Source organism: Carcharodon carcharias, chromosome 12 (assembly GCF_017639515.1).
Source record: "Carcharodon carcharias isolate sCarCar2 chromosome 12, sCarCar2.pri, whole genome shotgun sequence".
Taxonomy (NCBI): domain Eukaryota; kingdom Metazoa; phylum Chordata; class Chondrichthyes; order Lamniformes; family Lamnidae; genus Carcharodon; species Carcharodon carcharias.
Window position 1 is genome coordinate 78,659,077 of NC_054478.1, and position 22,864 is coordinate 78,681,940.

General features: G+C 44.0%; 1 protein-coding gene across 1 annotated transcript in view; it reads right to left on the minus strand.

Annotated features, from left to right (window-relative positions):
* Window positions 1-13,742: 13,742 nt before the first annotated feature.
* col28a2a (collagen, type XXVIII, alpha 2a) overlaps window positions 13,743-22,864 on the minus strand; it is a 146,023-nt gene continuing 136,901 nt past the window's right edge. Inside the window, exons 34-36 of the mRNA XM_041201288.1 lie at window positions 22,550-22,739; window positions 21,635-21,811; window positions 13,743-14,236 (exon numbers count right to left, since the gene is read on the minus strand). Of these exons, the coding sequence (XP_041057222.1) occupies window positions 14,229-14,236; window positions 21,635-21,811; window positions 22,550-22,739 (375 nt within the window). The 3' untranslated portion in view covers window positions 13,743-14,228. The remainder of the gene's footprint in view (window positions 14,237-21,634; window positions 21,812-22,549; window positions 22,740-22,864) is intronic.

A 22,864-nucleotide genomic window follows, 5' to 3' on the forward strand; every position in this document is an offset into this window, starting at 1 on the left:
ATTGTCCTACGAGGAGAAATTGCATAGATTAGGCATATATTCACTGGAGTTTAGAAAAATGAGAGATGATCTAATTGAAACATAAAATTCCTAAAGGGCTTGATAGAGTGGATGCTGAGAAAAGGTTTACCCAGGCTACAGAATCTAGAACATGGGGTCACAATCTCTGAATAAGGGGGTCAGCCATTTAAGATCTAGATTAGGAGATCTTTCTTCACTCAATGGGTTGTGAATCTTGGGAATTATCTACCCCACAGTGCTGTGGATGCTCAGTCAATGGAGGTTGATAGATTTTAGGGTACTGAGGAGAATAAGGGATTTAGGTAAAGTGCAGCAAGGTGGAGTTGAAACATAAGGTCAGCCAGGATCTTCTTATGTGGAGGAGCTGGTTCGAGTCAAACAGCCTGTTCCAGCTCCTATTTCATGGGCAGGATTTTACAGCCCTTTTTGGCGGGGACGGGGCTGTAAAATTCGGCGAGACATTCTAAACCTCATTGGCTTCAATGGGAATGTAAAATCCCACTGCTGTAAAATTTTGCCCCATTTGTTTCTTATGTAAAAAATAGGCTTTATGTCCTTGAGCGAGTCCCACTTGCAGTACAGAATCTAAGCAAGCCTAGGGTGCCTTGTCAAGGCTGCGGCAGAGGTGGACCTCTTTTGATGTTTACATTCAGAAGTTCCTGCAGGGTACTATGGACCTAGGTTCACAATCAAAGCTGTGAATATAAGTAGGTTCATGTCAGGTCAGGCAGCTTGAGGGAGTTAAATTGCTGCCTTTATTGTTGTCCCCAATTCTGTTCTTTATCCTGCAGATTTTTTTTGCAGTGGACAAAATTTGAAGTATTAACAGTTTCTTATGCATAGTTCTTATACTTCCTTATGATTTCAATTATGATAAACACTCTTGATTTATCACAGTCCTCCATATTTCTTCACAGATTTTTGAGTCCTTGTCTTCTGAAGGTGAATACTCTTGAATGGATAAAGTTCCATGGTTATAGATAACCCTTTGGAACCTCTCCCAAGTGTCTATTCTTTATGTGTGACATTCTCGTGTCAGCGAGTGGTGTTAGGCTATTTGACTGTAATCATAAGGTTTAACAGAGGACTTTCCCAATGATTATGGATGCTTGGATGCTGTTCTCTTGCTTTCCAATGAGAGAAAGCAAGGCAAATGCTTGGAATTACAGGCACAGTGAGTACATGTTAGAGATTACAAACTTCAGGTTGTGATCATAACCTAAGACTGCCACTGAATGTTGGAAAACTGGTAGGCCTGCTGGTACAATGTAATTGTTGAACTCCAGTGGCTTGAAACAAATCTTCCAACTCACCCTCATCTGAGAATGACAGCTGCAGACAAGAAGCTTCCCCACAAGTTGCTACCAATTTAACTGTGTTTTTTCAATTAAAATTCATACCAGACAAAATCTATTTGTTGTACTTATTTGGTTATTCATATTCATTTTTTTCCTTTTAAATTTTCCAGTAGTTTTACATTGTTTCTCCAGGACTAAAATTGAAAATCTAATAAGCAAAGCTGAATCATCATTTCTCATTGCAACCGAGTAAGTGATACCATTTTAGCTCAGGGAGTAAAACAAACTCACTTATAGAAATTCCCAGTCAGTGATTAAGTAAGTCTTAGTGCTATTTTCTATTAACTCTTACTACACTTAGAAAATCTTAAGGATGTGGCACAAAACTTAATGGACTACAAACTAAACTACATCTACAACACTGCAATTAATGCCTTTGAGCAACAATTATCATTCTAAAACTAACTCATATTTAGTATAGTCACAGAATCTGGCAAAATGTAACAGCATTGGTGATGTTTCACTAAATAATATTAAAAATTAATTTTCAAGGTTGCAGCATGTACTTAGCAGAATTCAAACAGCACTAGAGTGCTTTCATTTTCAGTCTCTATCCTGGAGGTTTTAATTTTATTATATGTTCTTCTTATAGGTTAGATCATCAAATGGTTCAATTGGTATCAATTATATATTTTCATCCTCCTCCTGCTTGCCAATTTTCTTTGTCTTATAAATATTCGCTTTCAAGTTATTGTTCCAATAATATTATTTAAATCTCTTTCAAAATACTTGAGATTTCTTTGTAAAGTTTTCTTCAATGTTAACCTGAGATACCTTAGATTGCCACAGTTATAACATCACCTCATGGAATTTGAACAATTATTGTCATCAATCATTTTGTAAAGACGATTAAGCTAGAAAGGGCATATCCATAAACAATGAATTCGTTTAATAGCAAAATTTCACATATTAATTTGTTTTGTTTCAAGGACTTTACCACACTGTTATCAGTAACAAATCTAAAGAGAACAAATTCCTTCTGTTTGTCTCTCATTGACCGAGACAAATGTACCAGAAATTGTATGTATCATATTAACTTGTATCTAAATAAGCTTTAATGTTACAGCCACAAGACCAAATAAGTTCCTTTGCCCTTTATTGAACTATGCATATAATTCCTGAAAAACAGTCAGAAACTTGTCTTATCTATATATTCACCCCTACAACGTTAAGTGACAATCACAAGACTGCTGAAATAAAGCATTTGTTTTAGTTACTTTGCTTGTTCATCATTCTTGTTTGCATTACAGTTTTAATTTTTAATTACATGGATTTGAAATAACCAACCTGTTCTTTTAGCTTCTTCCACAAGCTTCCGAGTCATGTGAAATTCTTTAGTTTGATTTTAACACAAAGATGTGTAAAATAATGTGATTTTGAAATTAAAGACCTTGAAAATCTAATGGGCCATTTATGGCTGTGTTGTGCCCTAGAGAAAGGTTCTTTGTCTGATGTGTAAAATAATGTGATTTTGAAATTAAAGGGCTTGAAAATCTAATGGGCCATTTATAGCTGTGTTGTGCCCTAGAGAAAGGTTCTTTGTCTGCTCATCTCTCCATGCTTATTTAAATAATAATTGCTGGTTCTGTAACACAACTTTTGTACAACATGGAAATAACGCAGAGGAGAGGCATCAATATTAGGAGTGAAGCATTTAAAATGCTGTGAATAGCTGAAGATTGGAGCAGAAGGTTGGGAGAGCAGCAGATACATTGTAAAATGTTTGACACAATCAAACGTCAGTTGACCATCAGGAGGCTGTCATGGGTGGCTCATGTGCCTCCCTCAGCCTCTGAGTTGAACAACTACTCATGTGATGGACTGAGTTCTGACGAAACAGCACAGACCTGAAATATTGGGCTGGATTTTATGCTCCCCCCCCGGCAGGTTTGAAGGTGGGGCATGTAAAACCCAGAAGGTGGCCTGCCCACTGCATACCAACTTGCCCCTGTCCCCAATGCAATTTTACCAGCAGTGTGGGTGGCTTTGGGCAACCCAAGTTAAGACCACTTAAGGGCCTCACTCCACTGCAGCTGGGAATTAACTGGCAGTGGGAGTGGCCTAGGACAAGTCCCACAGGTTTCTTTGCATGGCTGGTGGCTGAAAGGGTAAATGGGCTCCCTAGGCCCATCAGAGGGTCTCCCTTAAGGTGTTAACCACCCCCAGCATGTTATCCTCCTCCCATGGCTCCTCAAACCTTGGCACCCTACCCCACTTTGCCAGGGCCTGGCAAAATCTCCAAACACTTAGCATGTCTTGATCCAGTGCTGAATGTCTCCTCAAGCCTCGAGTGCGGTACTGGCAGTGGCCACTGCTTCCAGTTGTGCTGCCGGTACTGGGGAGCTGCTGGCCTCTGTTCGGTTGTCAGCTCTCCACAGTGGAACTTCCTGTCCTGGAGAGGCAGAAATTCTGCTTCAAATCTGTACACAGCCAATCAAAGTGGCTGTGGGGCAGCTGTTCTTCTGCCGGGTGGGCTCCCCACCATTTTTTTTTTAGCCAGGGCTGGAGACCACTGCAACCTGTAAAACCCAGCACATAACTATTTCTCTCTGCAAATCCTGCCAGACTTGCTGAGTATTTTCAGCATTTTCCATATTTATTTCAGATTTTTGGCATCCGCAGTATTTTGTTTTTGACTTCTGATCCTCCGCGACTTCAACATCATTTCAACTCATCAGGCTCTCTCTCCTCTGAGTTCACTGTCCTCTTAACTACCCTTAATATCTCCTTGCATGTAAACTCCCCAAGCCATATTCACGGCCACCTGTATGACTGTGCCATCTCACATGGTCTTGCTACTCCTGTCCTATCAATCACAAATAAGGCATCTCTGTTAACTTCCTTGTATCACTCTCCACCTGCATCACCCTTCCAAGCATCAACCCTACCTCCTTTGTATGCACACCCCGGTAAAAACTACCCCCCAACTCACTTACAACTACACTTTCAAAATTCCAACTGTCTAACCGTTGGCCCTTCATTTACCACAACATTTCTGCTGCTACTGATTTGCTCAATTGTAATTGTACCAATTTGTTCAATCCCTTGGGGTCAGCTTTTTCAACAGACTAATGGATGTCCGTGCTCTCAGCCAAACCTCATTATGCATTCTTGGGTGAAAGTGAAACATCCATAAGTCCGTTGAAACAGCTGCGTCCAGGGAAAAACATTGCTTGATTGACAGCTATTGCTATGTGATCTATTCTGTCAATTGCACAATGTTTATTTACACAAGTTAAAGAGAAGTCAAGAGTGTCTGCTATTGATACTTTAAAAGGTCGGGATGATTCACACTTTTATACGACTGTAGTGAAAGGAGTTTTATTTAAGACAATAGAGAGTTATGAGTAAATTACATTTAAAAACTTTTTCACACATCCTATTGTTACTTTAGGGTTCATTGGTACAGAGGCTGGGATTTTCCATGCCTGCTGGTGTTGGCGTGTAAGGTGGCATGAGAGAACAATGTGGCAAGAAGGCCAAAAATGGGTTTCATGACACCCTGAAACCAGTTTGTGATCGTCCGCTCTTCCCGCCAATAGTGGGCTGCATTTCCCGCAATCGGATGTTGGGAACCTCATTGTAATACATCAGCATATCATTATAAGTCTAGCCTGCCAGAATTGTTCCCTGCCCCCCTGCTGGATCGTCCACCCGTGTCTGTATGCACTTGGCGGGCTGCACTTTAAGGGGAAACCGGAGGTGAGTATATAGTAATGTTGTGGAATGCTCACCTGGGTTGCCAGTTGGACTTCAAGGTTGAGGCACGTTGGGGATGGCAAGGGCTGCCCTGTGGTGGAGGAGACTTGGGGGGGCAGGGCAAGGGCTGCCCTGCAGTTGAGGCGACTTGGTGGGGAGAGGGGGCAAGGGTTGCCCTGTATTTGAAGGTAGTGCAAGGTTGGAGGGAATGGAGAAACGGAAGCGGCCACGCTTTAGGGAAACCTTGTATTAAGTGACCATTCCTCTTCTGCTGAGATAGTTCTGGCACAGCCACATTGATATGATTGGAGTTGGGCCTTTAGCTTCTCTGACCACTCAAGCAACGCAGAGGCATCAAGTGCCACCAAGTGCTTCAGAGGTTTTCACCTCTCGGGCACAGACTGCAAAGTAATGAGCATTTTAGTGGACTGCAGAACAGTTGAACGACTGGGCATGTTGTACAATCTCCTTGCTAAAGCTGGCCATGGAGCAGTCACTGGTGGAGGTGCTCACAGCCCCTTGCAATGTCATCATCCCGGTTTGGACCCATCTGCCCCATGGTTCAAGCTAACAGTGCAGCCTTGCAGCACGGGTTAGGAGAATGCCTGCGCCTGAGCTGAGAGCACAGCATGTAGTCCAATGGGTAAAACTGCTGCTAATCGGTCAGGTGGAGTGGGGCAGAGGTGGGTGGGATTTCGGGCAGCCATGCAGCACAATAATCTCTGGCATCTCCAGGATGCTTTAAGGGGCCTTCAGACTTAACCCAGGCAGGTTCTTAGTACACCCATGCTAATCCACTCATCTCTCTCTTTCATCCTGCAGGAGGAGCACATCAGGATCATGGGGAGAATTTTCTCCCCATGGGGGAGTTGGGGGGGGGGGGGGGGGGGGGGGAGGTGCGAAGCCCCGATCGGCAGGGCGCTGTCATTTTACGTGGCGGGACAATTAAGGCCCGCCTAGTGTGACGCACGCCCAGAAGTGCTGAGCACTCCCTGTACCTCAGGGAGATTAGTTTTAAGTTTAAACAGTCTAATAAAGTGTTGTAAAAAATTTTATGACATGTCCCAGCTCACTTGACAGCTTTACATGAGTTGGGACTTGTGCATTAATTTTAATAAAAATTTTTCTGAAAATTTTAAATCATTCATGAAACCTCATCCCGCCCGTGGATGAGGTTCCATGAAAAATGCGAAGGCCGCCTGGGCTCTTCGCCTGCCCACCAATCTTAAGGCTGGACAGGCAGCTCAGCTGATTGCCTTAATTGCTTTTTAACAGGCCTTAATAGGCCTTTGACAGTTCGGCGGGTGCGCAGCCGAGTCGGCTGCATGCCCGCTGAACTGAAAATCGAAATGACGCATGGCGACATTGGGACGCACGGCTAACATCACCCCGCATCATTTTACGCCTCGGCGAGCGGGCCCTGCCCCCACTCACTGAGCTGAAGATTTTGCCCATGGAGCCTGGTGACCCAGCTGTATGCCTCGTGGCTTACAGAGGGCAAAGGCGAGAGAGAAGACAGTGACTGAGACATCTGGCTGCGCAGAGGGACGAACAGCACCCTCAGGAAGAAGGGGTGGCTGGGGCTCCTGGACTCACTGCTGAAGAGCCACAGCGAGCCATTGCTGGTTGGCGCCTAGCTAGATCCAGGGTCTATAAACTCTGCCTTCCATTCCTGCAGATGCCCGAGAACCACTGTTGCCGAAGACTGCACATGTCAGTCACATCTGCCACCTGCTGCAGGATTTGGCTCCAGAGGGACGTGGAGGGCATCCACTGCCAGTGGCTGTGAAAGTAACAGCAGTGCTCAATTTCTATGCCTGTGGCTTCTCTCAGGGCTCCACAGGTGACCTCTGTGGGAGATCACAAGCCTCCACCTACAAATTCGTCCATGAGGTCATGGATGCCATCTTTGCGAGGGCACACATTGGGCATCTTGCCTGGGGCCAGGACAGCCAGGATGCAAAAGCAAGTGAATTTAACCAGATCTTGCGATTACCACAGGTGCAGGGTGCCATTGACTGCACTCACGTGGCGCTCAGATCTCCATCGCAACAAGCGGTCAACTATATTAACCTCAAGGGATTCCATTTGCTAAATGTGCAGCTGGAGTGCAACCACCACAATGCAACCTGCAGGTCTGCACACAGTTTCCAAGGAGTGTCCACAACTCCTACATTCTCAGTTCGTCACAGAGCTTTGAAATCTTCCAGGGTTCACAGAGGTTGCAGGGATGGCTCCTCGGGGACAAGGGCTACCCGCAGAGGACGTGGCTGATGACACACGCGCGGCAGCCTCAGACTGCAGCAGAGTGATGGTATAACCAGGCTCATGCTGCAAATCGTAAATTGGTAGAGCAAACCATTGGGATGCTGAAAATGAGGTTCCAATGCCTAGACTGGACTGGTGGAGCCCTGCAATATAGTCCAAAGAGGGTGTCACACATCGTCATAGTCTGCTGCACCCTTTACAACCTGGTGCTGCAACAGGGAGAGAAGCTGGCTAAGGAGGAGATGGAAGAGCTGGAGGTCTCCTCCGATGAGGAGGACGCCGACGGGATGAGGGTGAGGAGGTCCTCAAAGGCAAGGGTGAGGGGGTGAGGCCCTTGCGCTGGCCAGACGAGGCAGGCACGCTGAGGAGGGCCTCATAGCCACTAGATTTGTGGAGGATGATGACGACATGCAGTGAGGAGATACCAAAGATCCTAACATTGCATCTATGAATGTTTGACTCCTGTCCGGCTTATTGCAACTACATACCCTATGTGATAATGCTCCTGTCATGAAGACGCAGTGGAGGCCCTAATAGTCACTCGATTGCAGGAGGATGATGATGACATGCAGTGAGGATATTCCTTATATCTGCACATAGCCAGACAAGAGCCAGAAATTCTCAGAGGCTGAGGGCAGCTCACATGTTCTGTGCTCAGGGTCATATCATAGAGAAGCAGCCATGAAACTTTAAAAGCATCTGATCCTTTGTCCACCTTCAGCATCTGACCCATTCAGGAGCACAACATCACTGGTCACAGATGCTGAAGAGATGGAGCCAGCCCCACCTTAAGAGGCGCTGAGAGCACACAGAGAGAATGACAGAACTCTGGGATGCCTGCCCACGACATTCTGGCAGCAAAAACCATCACCATCGAGGTGCAGGTATCAGTAATGTGTCCAGGAGTGTGAGGCCAGATCATCACCTTGGTCTGAAGGCTGCACAGAGTACAGAGAAGAGGCCCTAGACTGAGACACCTGCATTTATCTTATGCAGAAAGGTTTCACATTTGAGTGACACAAATACTGCTCATCAGAACAAGGAGCCATAGGCAGGGAGACATTCTTGGGAGTTTATTGACAATAGTGAACATTATGTGCAAGTATTTACACAGCCCAGGCTGTGCAACTACATCTTCTTAACTATCCTAATCCTACTGCTATGTCTTCGTGTTCCCTGGCCTTTCATAGCGGAGGTGGAGGCAGCCTGTTGACTGCTACACCCTGTTTGTGGTTACCTTAGCAGACATCCTCTGGACAGCTGAGACTTGTGTGGCAGTAGCACCCTCCTCAGCCTGTGGAGCTGGAGCTGGTGGGGTCAGAGGAAGAGGGGATTCAGATGGGTTGGACAGTCCTGGAGCCACCTGGATGGATGGCCCGTGGGGGGGTGGGGGGGCGATCACCTGCTGATCCTCCTTCCTATGGGTGCCCAAGAGCCTCTGGCTGACTCCTTGAGGAGATAGGGTAGTTAGAGTGAGATCGAGCTGCCCTGCACCCCTCTCGTGTATACAATGTTGCAGGCCAACTGTTGTGTCAGCGATGGAGTTGAGTCTGTGCAGCAGCACAGGAGTGACGTCCTGGACCAAGGTCTCCATGGCAGCCACCATCCTACCAGTGTTGAGCTCGGCATGCCGGCATTATCACCTCAGCCTGAATGGGAACGGACTCCTCCATCGTGCCTTGCAATCTGCAAACATCCTTTCCTGGTGTTCCTAACCTTGCCTTTGCAGCTCCAGCAACTGTGACCAGAGTCTAGAGGCTCATTGCCTGATTCAGACTCAGCAAATTTCTGGCCTCCAGCAGTGCTCCGATGCTGGACACCTTGGAAGTCCCTGCTGCCGCCAACTGTGGATCAGACCGTTATGTAGTCACCAGATTGTGATCCCAAGGCTACTCTAAAGGTGTGTGTCTCTGCGCTGGTGGAGGGTGTGGGTGAGAACTGTGATGGGACTTCAAGGAGGGTGCCTCCAGATTCCTCTTCAGAGGTTTCTTCGGGGCTTGATTGGAGGCCCTGGGTTGTGGACACCGTTGGCTGTTTCCGAGATGTGCCAATGGAAGTAAGGGGAGATAATTAGTACATGGCAGTGGCCTGTGAAACAGGACACATCACTCACAGTATTGTTGTCTGATGGATGTTGCAGTGCTGGGCCCTCACTTGGTAGAGCACTGCTGACCTCACTGTCAGCACTGGAACGGTCCAGATTGTCGCCAGCCAGCTGGATGGCTGTTTCCAAAGTCTGTGAGGACCTTGATTTCAGGCAGTCCTCCACCAGTCTGCAACCTTCCCCTCTTGTTGTGGTGCCTGCATAAATACTGATGGAAAGAGTGTAAACAGGATCCCTGCCAGGCTAGATTAAGTATGCCTGGCATATGTGGATGTGTGTGGTCCTTTGGATGGAATGAGGGCAATGAAGATGTGAGAGAGAGAGTGAATGGTGATGTTCCTTGAACTGGCAGTGAGTGAGGGCTCTGTGGATGTGTGATGGGTTTGTGAGTGTGAGAGTTGTGAGTGATGAGAGTGATACGAAGAGTTACTTACCCTGGAGGAACAGATGAGGTCATTCACTCTCTTGTGGCACTGGGTGGCTGTCCTCTTTTGAAGGGCGTTGGCGCTAACTACCTTTGCCACCTCCTCCCAAATCTGGTTGATCAAACTGCTGCCCATCCTGCGGCCAGAGTGGGGGTAGAGGACATCATGGCGGGCCTCCACGGCATCCAAAAGACTGTCCAGTGAAGCGTCATTAAACCTGATGGCAGCAGTCTTATTGCCTTTCGTGGACACCTTCCCTGTAGTAGTCCTAGGCTGGAAGCACTGAGATGTGTGCGCGTGACTGGACTTTAAATGTGGTGCTTGGTGTGATGAAGCGGCGAGGTGATGGCATGACGGGCGAATGAGAGCCCACCCACCATGAAAATGCCGTGTTTCCTGGAAATGCATAATTAATGCGGCAGGTTTGGGACAATACGACACGAAAAATATCATTTTACCCACTTACTATCACACTTAGTGAAAATCTGGGACAATTCTGCCCAGAGTGTATAGTGGGTGAATGGAAGTTCCATAGTTTAGCATGGATAGTATGAAGGCCATGGTGGGGATGGGGGAGGCAGTGGGTGGAGAGACAAAGCTTGGAATGGAGGATATATGTGGCCAAAGGATTTGGGTGGGCATGAGTTGACAAAGATGGGACATGGGGGTGAGGGCTAGAGAGCTGTTCTTTGTTTTTCCATCATTATTACAAGGACAAAGTCCAAAAGCACCAAGGCAGGGATTTTAAACCACCCCTCTTGGCACTCAGCAGCCCCTGTGACCGCCTGAGCTCTTACCAGGGGCAGTGAGCCCAACTCCAGTCAGCGCCCACCAATCCAACACCACCCCCACCCCCCCGCCCCCCCACCCCCCACCTCCCAACCCCACCCCCAAATGAAAATCCAATCTTTGCTGCCACCTTCTTCCAAGGCAGACAGGCTGAGCTGGGTAATTTCCCGGCTCCTGCTATCCATCTCTTGGATGAAAATTTAGCCCGTTATGTTCTAAAAATGCTCCCGTGAAACATTGGGTCATTTTATTATGTTAATATCACTATATGAATATAAGTTAAAGCTCTCAGGGCCCACCAGTCCATCATCCCACATTCTCTTCTGATTTACAAGCTGCAGATGGGGCAACTCTTCCATCCCAACTCACGCTGCACCATCTTACCCTCGTGCTTTCTCCCGTCAGATACCTAAGAAGTGCAACCTGGCTGGCCAGTAGAGGAACATTAAGAAGATAGTAATGATCAAGCAACATAGCCTGATTTCACACTTACAGCCTCCAGCTTAGATACAGACAATGCACTTAATTTAGAGAATAGCATAAAGGCAGGATCTGCAAGTGGTGGAACACCAGCTACAAGTGGCTTACAGCCAGGGCAGGGGTCAAGGTTAGCACAGGTGCCAGCTCACCAGTTTCGTGTGGGTTCTGCTGCAGAGGACTGAGATGAAGACTTCGATGGGGCAGAGTATTGAAGAAGACCGATGGGTATGCTCAACAAAATGCTTGGTGCTTTTGTAAGCCTGCCAGAAAGCCTGGGGTCAAACTCAAGGAGCATGGAGGAGTCCAGCACCAACTTGGCACAGGACTTTGCATTCCTTTCAAACATGGAAGTGATGATCAACTCCATTTGCACACTTGTTGACCCAATCACAATGCAGTGTCCAATGGTCGGTGTCACAGTCTAGCCTTCTAGACTCAGAGCTGCACTAGGTCATCGTCAAAACCATCTGTAGTCTCCTCCACTGAAAGTCACCATCCTTCCACCAGCCCTACTACAGCCGCTGGATAGCACTGTGCAGGAGCACTAGGATAGGAAAGGCGGACAGATAACAGTCACTAAGGGAGTGCACAAGGGCAACTTGTTGACTTTTGTATGCAATATGGGATGATTTCATTTAGAATGTTGTTTTGGAGTGTTTATTTTGTGATGTTTTATTTTTGTATTGTAGCCAAACGGATGTTGTGATGGTCAGTGACAAAGGAAAGGGAAAGGTTGGAACCATTGGTGAATGGCATTGAGTCGTGGTTACTTGGCTCTTCATGGCTGGCCAATAAAAGGCTGGCTAAGATGCCTCCTGTCTTCCTCTTCATGCCCTGAGCTGCTTGTTTTATGACACGTGGCAAGGGCTGTCCCCTCAAGCTGGCGAGTTTGTCCGACGTACAGTTGACCACGATGAATCTTGACAGCCAAGTACTGTGGGGTTCCTCCAGAGTGGTGCAGGCAGCAGAAGCATTGCACACCGATGCTGCTGTCTCACATTTCACAGCTTTTATTTTAGTTGCCAAATAACATAGCACCTGAAGGTATTGCTCTGAATTTTGCACTGCTCTTACAAGCCCTTGAATAATTAGGTGTAGTGTTTTTCCTCTTAATGTTATCCCAGATAGAATCCAAAGATTTGTTTTGAAACAAATATATACTCATGTAGTTCAGGAAGTTAATGATTCACTCTGTTCTTAGTGTTGTTAGTTCTTTGCCAGGGGTATATCATGTTCTCCCAACCGTTAGTCAATGAAGTTCACCTTTCCTAACATGGCCAATATCACTGTCTGATGAATACTTCCAGAAATCTGCTTCACAGATGCATGAACCCCATCAACTGTTTCCTGCAAATACATTTGCACTCTATGCACCATGCTCACCTCCATGACCAAGGACAAGACTAAAAAACCTGTTGGCAGTCTGACAGAGAGAACAATGGCAACCATTGGGGTGCGGTATGGCGAGAGGTATAGTACCAGATGCCAACAACGCTACCTGCAGCAAGATATGTGAAGGACATTTATCATATGCTGCATGTACTGAACGCCACACAAACCACATGAACATAATTCCTCCATTCCAGATGACTAATGAAGGCATTATGGTCAACTTCCTATACACATTCCAGTCAAACCCCTGTATTTATCCATTCTGGATAGCAATCTGGAAGATCATAAGGATTATCAGTTCTGCAATTCCACAGGATCCAGCTGAGCGTTTGTTGCACTAACTCAATGGAGAGCAAGACATCCTGCCCTAACACCTTCCCTAATATGCAGGCTAGTACAACTCACAAGAGTGTGCTCCCTATCAGTGACAAAGTACAGTCCTCTGTACAACAAACATGTTGCTGAAGCAAATTGGGGGGATATGTCCTAATTAGAATAGATGAAACTAAATAAATACTAAACAACTTGGAGTTCATCCTGGATCTTCACTCAACAGAAGTTCCTTCACTCACTGCACAGCAACTCAGCCATTGAGCAGGAAGACACTTCCATGACCATTAATATTCAGAGATTCCCGTTCCCTTTTCCCAAATGATCCACAGGAACCAAAAACAAACAAATAGTCTCATCCCCATGACCTATTTTGCTCCCAGCACCAGCAGAAACAGTGGATGTATCAAAACATTCTTCCAATGAGGACTGTGCAATCAAAGTGAATGGTTACTTAATAAAATCTATACCTATGGTACATTTTTGGGATATCAATAATAAAAAGCTTAACCGCAAATTAATTTGTTCACATGTTAAACGCAGCAAAACAAATGAACATTTGTAATTCTTTAACAAATCATATCACAATGACTAGAAAAAAAAAACAATGCTCCCAATATCTCCTGTAACATGTGAACAGTGTCATCTCCCATTTTTCTATAGCAGGTCTTTGGTGCTTTAACATATCAATGAGTCAAAGTGATCAGTTGTGTTGACTTGCTTTTGTCGTTAGTTTTCAATTATTGTACTTGCAGCCAGCTAAACAAAGCTCTAATACATCAGACAGATTTCATAAAATTTCATCAACTGTGCAAACTACAGTGATGCACAGTGAAAGAAAAGCAATCCAGTGATTTTAGTCTTTGTGGGGCAACAACACAAAAAGACATCATTACGATTTTAAACTTCATAGCCTATACCATTTTATGTACTTCTGAAGAGAAACAAATCAGAATTTGTAAAGCTAGAATTCTTGCACAAACTTCATCTTCTCAGCTGTAACTACTTAAATATTCCTTCTTTGCAGCTAGTCAAATTAATGTTTTCAGCATAGGACAGGACAAAAACTTAAAAGTAAGCAAAATATCTTTCCTAACCTTTTCTATAATCTTGATCTGCAATGGTTGTGTTTGTCTTTTAGTCATACTGTAAAATATTTCTATTTTTCATTTTTACCCCTGAGAATTGCATTTATATAGAAAAATTAACAAAAAGGGTAAGCATCTGTATTAACATCTTTATACAAATTGAATTTTATGAATAGCTACCAAAATATTAAAATATTGTTCATAATGTATCAAATGCACAAAGATAGTTTTCTGTCTTCTTCCTGTATCTCATTAGGTCTTGCTTGGATCCCCATCAGGATTCTGTTGTTAAAAGAAAAGAGACTTGCATTTATATAGCACTTTTCACGACCACTGGATGTCTCAAAACGCTTTAACGATGTGGGCTGGGATTTTCCACCCTGTTGTGGTGGGACCCGCCATGGTGGATGATGCGGCCCAACCAAATTTCCATTGACTTTCGGTGGAACTGGACGATCCAGGCAGCAGGCGGGGCCAGAAAATCCCACCCATGAAGTACCTTTTGAAATGTGGTCCCTGTTGTAATGTAGGAAATGCAGCAGACAACATGCACACAGCAGACTTCCACAAATAGTAATGTGATAATGACCAGCTAATCTGTTTTTGTGATGTTGATGGACACACTAATATCGGCCAGGACACCATGGATAACTCCCCTGCTCTTTTTCAAATTTGTACCATGGGATCTTTTACATCCACCTGAGCAGGGAGATGGGGCCTCAGTTTAATGTCTCATCCAAAAGGTGACGCCTCCAGTAGTGTAGTGCTCCCTCAGTACTGCACTAGATTTTTGTACTCAAGACCCGCAGTAAGATTTGAACCCAGAACCTTGTGATTCAGAAGCAAGAGTGCTACCAACTGAACCACAGCTGTCCCTTCAAAGGGGAAAAATTATTAAAGTGTAAAACTATTTCATGTATAGTAATTTTTAATGGCATAACAATCAAATCAAAACACTGGTAGTCTCAAATGGAATCAAAACAGAATGTAATTCTTTTGGAACCATGAACTAGCAGGAGGTTACCAAAGTTCATGCTAAGCTGTGCACATGCTTGACCGCAGAGCAGCCTAGAAAGTACCTCACAGACTTTGTTCCATTTTAAATACCTGCAATGTGGCTGCAGAAAATGATGTAAAGTTAAAACAGATTGAAAAAAGTTGACCATGAGCAACAACATTTTACAGGGAGCACTGAAGATAACCCTCTAAAAAATCTTAACCATAATCTTTTTAAACAACATAAACATAAAGAAGCATGAAAAGAGGAAATTCCATTTGGCCCAAAATGTCCATTCCTTTTAAGGATTATGTACAATCTGTTTAATCATGGGTTCTTCCAACACAATTTTATTTCAATATACGTTGTGTTTATCAAGACAGTTGTTGGTACTGTGATTCGAATGCTTTTCCTTGAAGGTTTCCTATGTTGACATTAACCGCTCAAAAATCAGTTCAGATACAGGAAAGCTTTTTCTAGTCTGTTCCAACAAAATGACTTGGTTTCAAACATGGGAATAATACCCCACGCTCCATTAATACAATTGTCTTCATTTCCCATAAATACCATGCTAATATTTATTTCATCCTCAGAATTTAGGATTCCTGATGAAAGATCACTGACCCGAGATATTAACTTTTTTTCTCTCTTCACAGATGCTGCCAGATCTGTTGAATATTTCCATCATTTTCTTTTTTATTTCAGATTTCCAGCATCCACAATATTTTATTTTTGACTAAACTTACAGTTGTTTTTATCACGTAGACAACCAACAACTAGAATTGGGTTAAGAGTTTGTAAACTTATTTTATATTGGAGCCTTACAGGAAGCAGAGATATAAGATTTTCATTCCATTGGCCTGAGCTGGGTTCAAATCCAGGTTCCCAAGATGTAGGGCAAAGTGCTAACCCACTGTGCCACACAGTCCCCTCACAAGCCCATTTATCTCCTGATGCAAGGATTTTGCAAAATAACTCACTGCCTCCCCATGAAAAGTATACTGTTGGGTTAAATCCTTGACGTGAGAAAGTCAAAATCAGTTTATGGGCTGAATTTTACACTGCATGCACAATTTCCACTTCCCCAACATCAGCGTAAAAGTCAGAGGTGAGCCTACCCTCTTAGACGGCTTGCCCCACAGCCATTTAACATCCGTTGGGTTGAGGGGGCCTTTCACCGCTACCCACACCCCCTCAGCCCCCAATCGAGGAGGAAGACCTGCTACCGAGAGCTAATGGTCAATCAAATGGCCAACACTTTTCTTGCCCTAGCAGCGCCACCAGAAGCAGTGGCCACTACTGGGGTTGCATGCAGCACCCTGAAGAAGAGACATCAGGGAACCTGAATGAATACAAGTCCAGGGCCTTGCTGGGGAAGGCTGGCAGGCTGCAGCGAGGGTCATGGGGGGTTGGTGTGGACAAGGCAGTGGGAAGGGGAAGCACAGTGTGGGGAATCCATTGAGGGGGCATCTGATGGGCACAGGTGCCTCGAAAAAGAGGCATCCCTCTTCCCCAGCCACCAGTCTGCCTCTTTTCAACTGGCAGGCTGGATAGTTGGCGCAGCCTCTCACGTCATGAGGAAAGCCCCAGCGATGGCAACAGGAAGCCCTTAAGTGGCTATTAATTGGCCAATTAAGCACCCTAATTGGCCCATGGCGGCTAGTGGGCTGCCTGATGTCTTCCCTACTGCAGGTAAAATTGCAGCAGGCAGGTGGCAGGCACAGCGTGACTGTCATGGCACCCAATTTTACAGACCCCCACCCCCCTCTTCTGCCATCCTGTACCCGCCACCCACCTGGGGAGCTTTAAAATTCTGATCTATTTGTTGAGCACAACTGCTGGAATGTTTTGGAACATTGCAGATTCTGACAGTTTATAATATGTGGTGTGAGAGAAAATATTTACTTGCTGTTTTTGTTTTTCACCTGCACACTTTGTTTTCTTTTCTGTCTTAGCTTAACTATTCTCCCTTTTTTGCCTCTTTGTCACACAGTGCCATCTATCTTCCTGCCCATTTCCAGGCTTGTTTCTTTTTTGTAACTTGCTCAATCTCTTTGAAATTCTGTATAACCACACCATCCAATTCTATTTGATACTCAGTTCTCTCACACACAAAACTGTCTAGCCTGATCAGCGGCCTGCACATATATTGAAAATGTAATATATCACTGTGCACAGATGTACAAACATCAGTGTGTGAAACTGAAAATCATTTTTTACTTCTAAGAAAAAGGGTTTTTGTATAAGTACGTGTCCTTACAAATATAGAACTGAGAACGAAGAGGCAAAATAATCAGAATACATTAGGGAGTGGTGAATTATGGCAAATATACTAATATTGGCCAACATAATTCATAGGCTAACATTACTAGAATGTTTCCCAAGCCATTGAGCCATGTTGTATATCCTCTACTTACATCAAAAATATTTATAAACAGCGCTTTGAGAGCATTGATTTTTATTTATTATTATAATTTATGTGTCAAAACATCTGGTAGGAACATAGAAGCAGGAATAGGCCATTTGGCCCCTTGAGCCTGTTCTGCCATTTAACTAGATCATGGCTGATCTTTGACCTGAATACCATCTTCCCGCACTATCCCCGTATCCCATAATGTCATTTGTATCTAGAAATCTATCGACATGTGCTTTGAACAGACTCAATGAGTCTCAATGAGTTTCTACCCACAGCCCTCTGGGGTAGAAAATTCCAAAGATTTACCACCCTCTGACTGAAGATTTTGTACGTCAGACTAATTTTCATTATCTGTATACCTTGAATTTTAAAACTTGATTCCTATGTTACTTACATTAACAGAGGAAAACTTTCATTTATCCTTCATCATCTACTAACCATGTTCCTATTGATCCTGTTAGTATTTGACAAATATCTGAACTTGTTAAAGTTGATTTTGATTATGCCCCATTCTTATGCTACCTCAAATGTCAAATTAAGTCAAAAAGCACTTTGAAAGTGGGCTTTGAATTTGGAAACTGAAGTTTGGTTGTGGAATTTGCTGTGAATTTTGGGTCATTAGAGCGGGCATTCTCACTTTAAAGGTATATCATGAAGGCTATATAAAAACGCTGTGACTTTATAGAATCATAGAATGTTTACAGCATAGAAGGAGGCCATTCATCCCATCAAGTCCATGGTGGCTCTCTGCAAGAACAGTTCAGCTTGTCCCACTCTCCTGCTTTTTCTCCATATACCTGCAATTCTTTTTATCTTCAGGTGCTTATTCAATTCCCCTTCGAAAGCTACAATTGAATCTGCATTCAGCACACTCACAGGCAGTGCATTCCAGATCCTAACCATTTACTGCAAAGAAAAATGTTTTCCCATGTCACCTTTAGTGCGTTTGCCAAATGGCTGATAAGTCCAATATGCAATCTGTAGACTCTGCCACATCTGGGCCAGGTGGTGCTTGGAGGGTTGAGTAGGTGGGTTTTTGGAGGTTTGTGTGCCTCCTCCAATGCCTTGAATTCATCCCTGCATGTTCCTTATGAAGTCTCTCAACATGTTCATTGCTTCCCTGAATGAGTCTTCTCCAATTTGGTTAATAGCAAGCCATGGTCTCCCATGTGTCGGTGGGTATGTTTGACCTCTTCAGGAATGCTTTAAGGACCTCCCTAAAGCGTTTCTGGTGTCCTCCTGGGAGTTTGCTGCATTGACCGAGTTCCGAGTAGAGCACTGCTTTGGAAGTCTGGTGTCAGGCATACGAACTACGTGTCCCAACCAGCAGAGCTGGTTTTGAGTGATTAGTGCCTCAATGCTGGGTAATTTGGCTTGGGAGTGGATGCAGCTCTTGGACTACCTTTCTTGCCACCTGATTTGCAGGATCTTCATTGAAGAAGGCTCCCAAGAAAATGGTCCACATTTTCCAGGATTTCACTGTTGATCTTAATCAAGGATGGTGGTTGGGGGTGGGGAGGATGGTGTTTTGCTGTGGGAGCTGATGGAAGGGGACCTTAGTTTTCCAGGTCTTAAAGGTCCATTTTCTCATTTGCTTCTGAGAAGGAGTTGACAATGACCTGGAGCTCAGTTTCTAAGTGAATGCACATACAAGCATCATCTGCATTCTGAAGCTCTACAACGGAGGTTGGAGTGGAAGGTGCAGAATTGCAGTGAGGAAATTGGAGACGAGCTTTGGTGCAATGACACAGCTTTGTTTAACCCCAGTTTTCACTGAGATAGGGTTTGTGGTGGTTCCATTGGTGAGGATCACAGCATACATGCTGTCATGGAGTAGGCAGAGGATGGTGACAAATTTAGGAGGGCAGTCAAATTTGAGGAGGATACTCCATAAGCCTTTCTGGTTGACAGAGTTAAAGGTTTTTGTGAGGTTGAAAAAGGCCATACAGAGGTTGGTGCTGTTCCTTGAATTTGCTGTGCAGTGAAGATCATATCTGTGGTGTCTCTCGAAAACCACATAGTGACTGGAAAGAGTTCCTCAGCCCCTGGGAGAAGGCCGTTGAGGAGGATCCCTGCAATGATCTTCACTGTGGCAGACAACAAGAGACTCCTCTGTAGTTAATGCAATTGGACTTTCTCCTTTATTGAATATCGTCATGATCACAGCATCCCTGGAATCCCCAGCATGAGCTCTCCTTCCTAGATGAGGGATATGAGGTTATGCAGCTGTGCCAAGACAGTGTACCTCTGAAGTGTATCTCTGCCATATTTCAGAATTTCAACAGAGATTCCATTTGCTCCAGGGGCTTTGTTGTTTCTTAGCTGTTAGATGGCTTTTTCAATCTTGCTCTGGACCAGGATAGCACCAAGACCGAGCTGGACAGAATATTCATAGTTGTAGAGTCATAGAGGTCTACAGCACAGAAAAAGGCCCTTCGGCCCATTGAGTCTGCACCGGTCAAACAAGTACCTAATTATTCTAATCCAATTTTCCAGCACTAGGCCCATTGTCTTATATGCCATGGCATCGCAAGTGCACATCCAAATACTTCTTAAATGTTATGAGGGTTTCTGCCTCTATCACCCTTTCAGGCAGAGAGTTTCAGATTCCCACCACCCTCTGGGTGAACAAATTCTTCCTCACGTTCCCTCTAAGCCTCCTGCCCCTTACCTTAAATCTATGCCCCCTGGTTATTGATCCCTTCACCAAGGGGAAAAATTCCTTCCTGTCTACCCTATCTATGCCCCTCATAATTTTATACACCTCAATCATGTCCCCCCTCAATCTCCTCTGCTCCAGGGAAAATAACCTCAGTCTATCCAATCTCTCCTCATAACTAAAACTCTCCAGCCCAGGCAACATCCTGGTAAATCTCCTCTGCACTCTCTCTAGTGTAATCACATCCTTCCTATAATGCGGATTCCAGAACTGCACGCAATACTCTAGCTGTGGCCCAATCAGCGTTTTATACAGTTCCAGCATAACCTCCCTGCTCTTCTATTCTATGCCTCGGCTAATAAAGGCAAGTATCCCATATGCCTTCTTAACCACCTTATCTACTTGTCCTGCTACCTTAAGGGACTGGTGGACCTGCACACCAAGATCCCTTTGATCCTCGGTACTTCCCAGGGTCCTACCATTCATCGTGTGTTTCCGTGCCTTGTTTGTCCTGCCCAAGTGCATCACCTCACACTCATCTGGATTAATTTCCATTTGCCACTGATCAGCCCATCTGCCCAGCCTGTCTATATCCTCCTGTAATCTAAGGCTATCTTCCTCAATATTTACCACCCCACCAATTTTCATGTCATCTGCGAATTTACTGATCAACCCTCCTAAATTCAAGTCTAAATTGTTTATATATACCACAAACAACAAGGGACCCAAAACCGATCCCTATGGAACCTCACTGGACACAGGCATCCAGTCACAAAAACACCCCTTGACCATCACCCTCTGATTCCTGCCACTTAGCCAATTCTAGATCCAATTTGCCAAATTATCTTGGATCCCATGGGCTCTTACCCTCGTTATCAGTCTCCCATGCGGGACCTTATCAAAAGCCTTGCTGAAGTCCAAGTAGACTACGTCAAATGCATTGCCCTCATCTACACACCTCTTCGAAAAATTCAATCAAATTGGTCAGACATGACCTCCCCTTAATAATATTGAGGAAGGAAGTTGAGGATATTCGAGTTGAAGTCAGAGTATTGGTTGAGATTCTGTGAGCACTGACATTTATCAAATGCTCCCTTTTCCTGCTTCTTCCTACTTTCTATCTGTTCCATCATTTAGGAAGCTCTGGCTTTGTTTGCCCTACTTTTCCCCTTTGTACAAATGTTGCTGGACTGTGCTGAAACCATCTCCTCTTTAAAGGCAGCACATTGTTCTGTTAGTCTTGCCTGCCAACCTTTATTTCCATTTACCTGGGCTAGGTCAGTTCTCAACTTACTGTAATTGGCCCTCCTCAAACAAAGTATTTTTCTTCTAGATCGTACCTTGCCTTTCTCCATAGCTAATCTAAATGTTATGATATGATAATGAAAAAGGGAATCATTCTGAGATAGGTCACCAAGGGACTAGCTCAGGATGATGAAAGAAATTTTAATAGAAAGAACACTGAACAATAGCCCAGGATGATGAAGAGAATTGTTCTTTATGTTGCATTTCATTGTTATAATGGTTTCACCATCATACCTTTATATTGGAAATAAGTGATTTTTAAAATGAATACATAAAATATAATTTAAAGATTAAAGATCATACCTGCACCGGAAATTACACAAGTCTTCCTGCACTTGGCTTCAGTGTCAAAACGATTAGCATTTCCACTGCAGCCACCATACCAAAATTGTGCACAAGCATTAGCTTGTTTGTCATAATACCATTTAATCACATAGTCACGGCATGTCCCTTGGTCTAAACGCATTTGACATAGAGGATCTGGAAAAAAATGTAATTCGCATATTTGCACCATAAGTTGAAAAATAGGTCAGCTATAAGAATTCATCTACCAAAATAATTGAGATATGTTTGAAAAATAATTATTTAACAGTGAAAATATATTGTAGATTTTATATTTGGAATCATAATGTTTTAAAAAATTCCAATTTGTTAATTCATATTAAGGGCACAATATAACTTTCCCACCTACTGTCAAAGAATGGCTTGCATAATAAAGGCCTTGTCACCTCTCAGAAATGTATGAAGTGCAGTGACTTTTCTCAAAACAAGGTTGGCAGCATTTGTTTGTAGTATCACCCCAAAACAGCAGTGAGGTGAATCTGCTTTTTTGCTGGTATTTGTTGAAGGAAAAACTTATCCAGGGCTTTAGATGTTTCTAACACATGTTTTCTGGTGTAGAAAACACCCCCTCCTTCATTGGCTAATAATGCCCAATCTCAAAGATATCTTCAAACTGCAATACTCATACCAGCCTTCTTTGTGCCATTTAACATCTCTAAGAGAAGCTGCCAACTTAGTGCTGATTGCGATATCAGTCCTTTGAGACTATCCCAAATTAATTAAACCAGTATCTTCAATTATTCTAGCAATCAATCCTGAAATTCATACGAATCTCTGATGTAATCTGCTACATTCTAATGTATCAAGGCACTTGATCACTCCAGTTATCAAACTTTAACCATAATTTATGCCACAGATGCAAAATTAAAATCTTACCTGAAATTGGAAATTTTAATGTTGGGGAGACCGACAATGTGGATTCTTTCACTGGCTTAACAGATTGTGAGGGTAGACCTGGAACTTGTTTACTGATTGATAGAAAGCTACTCCCCTTTGAATGAGATGATGGCGTTACAAGTTTCAGGTCTTCTTTCTTCTTATCATGTGCTTCTGGATTTTGGTTCACCTGCATGACATGAAACAGCTGATTATGCATGTGAAGGAAACAAAAGATAGCAAAATTATTACTGGCGATAATTCCACTATTCATTTTAGTCATTTAAAAAATCTATTATCCTCAATCCCTTGATT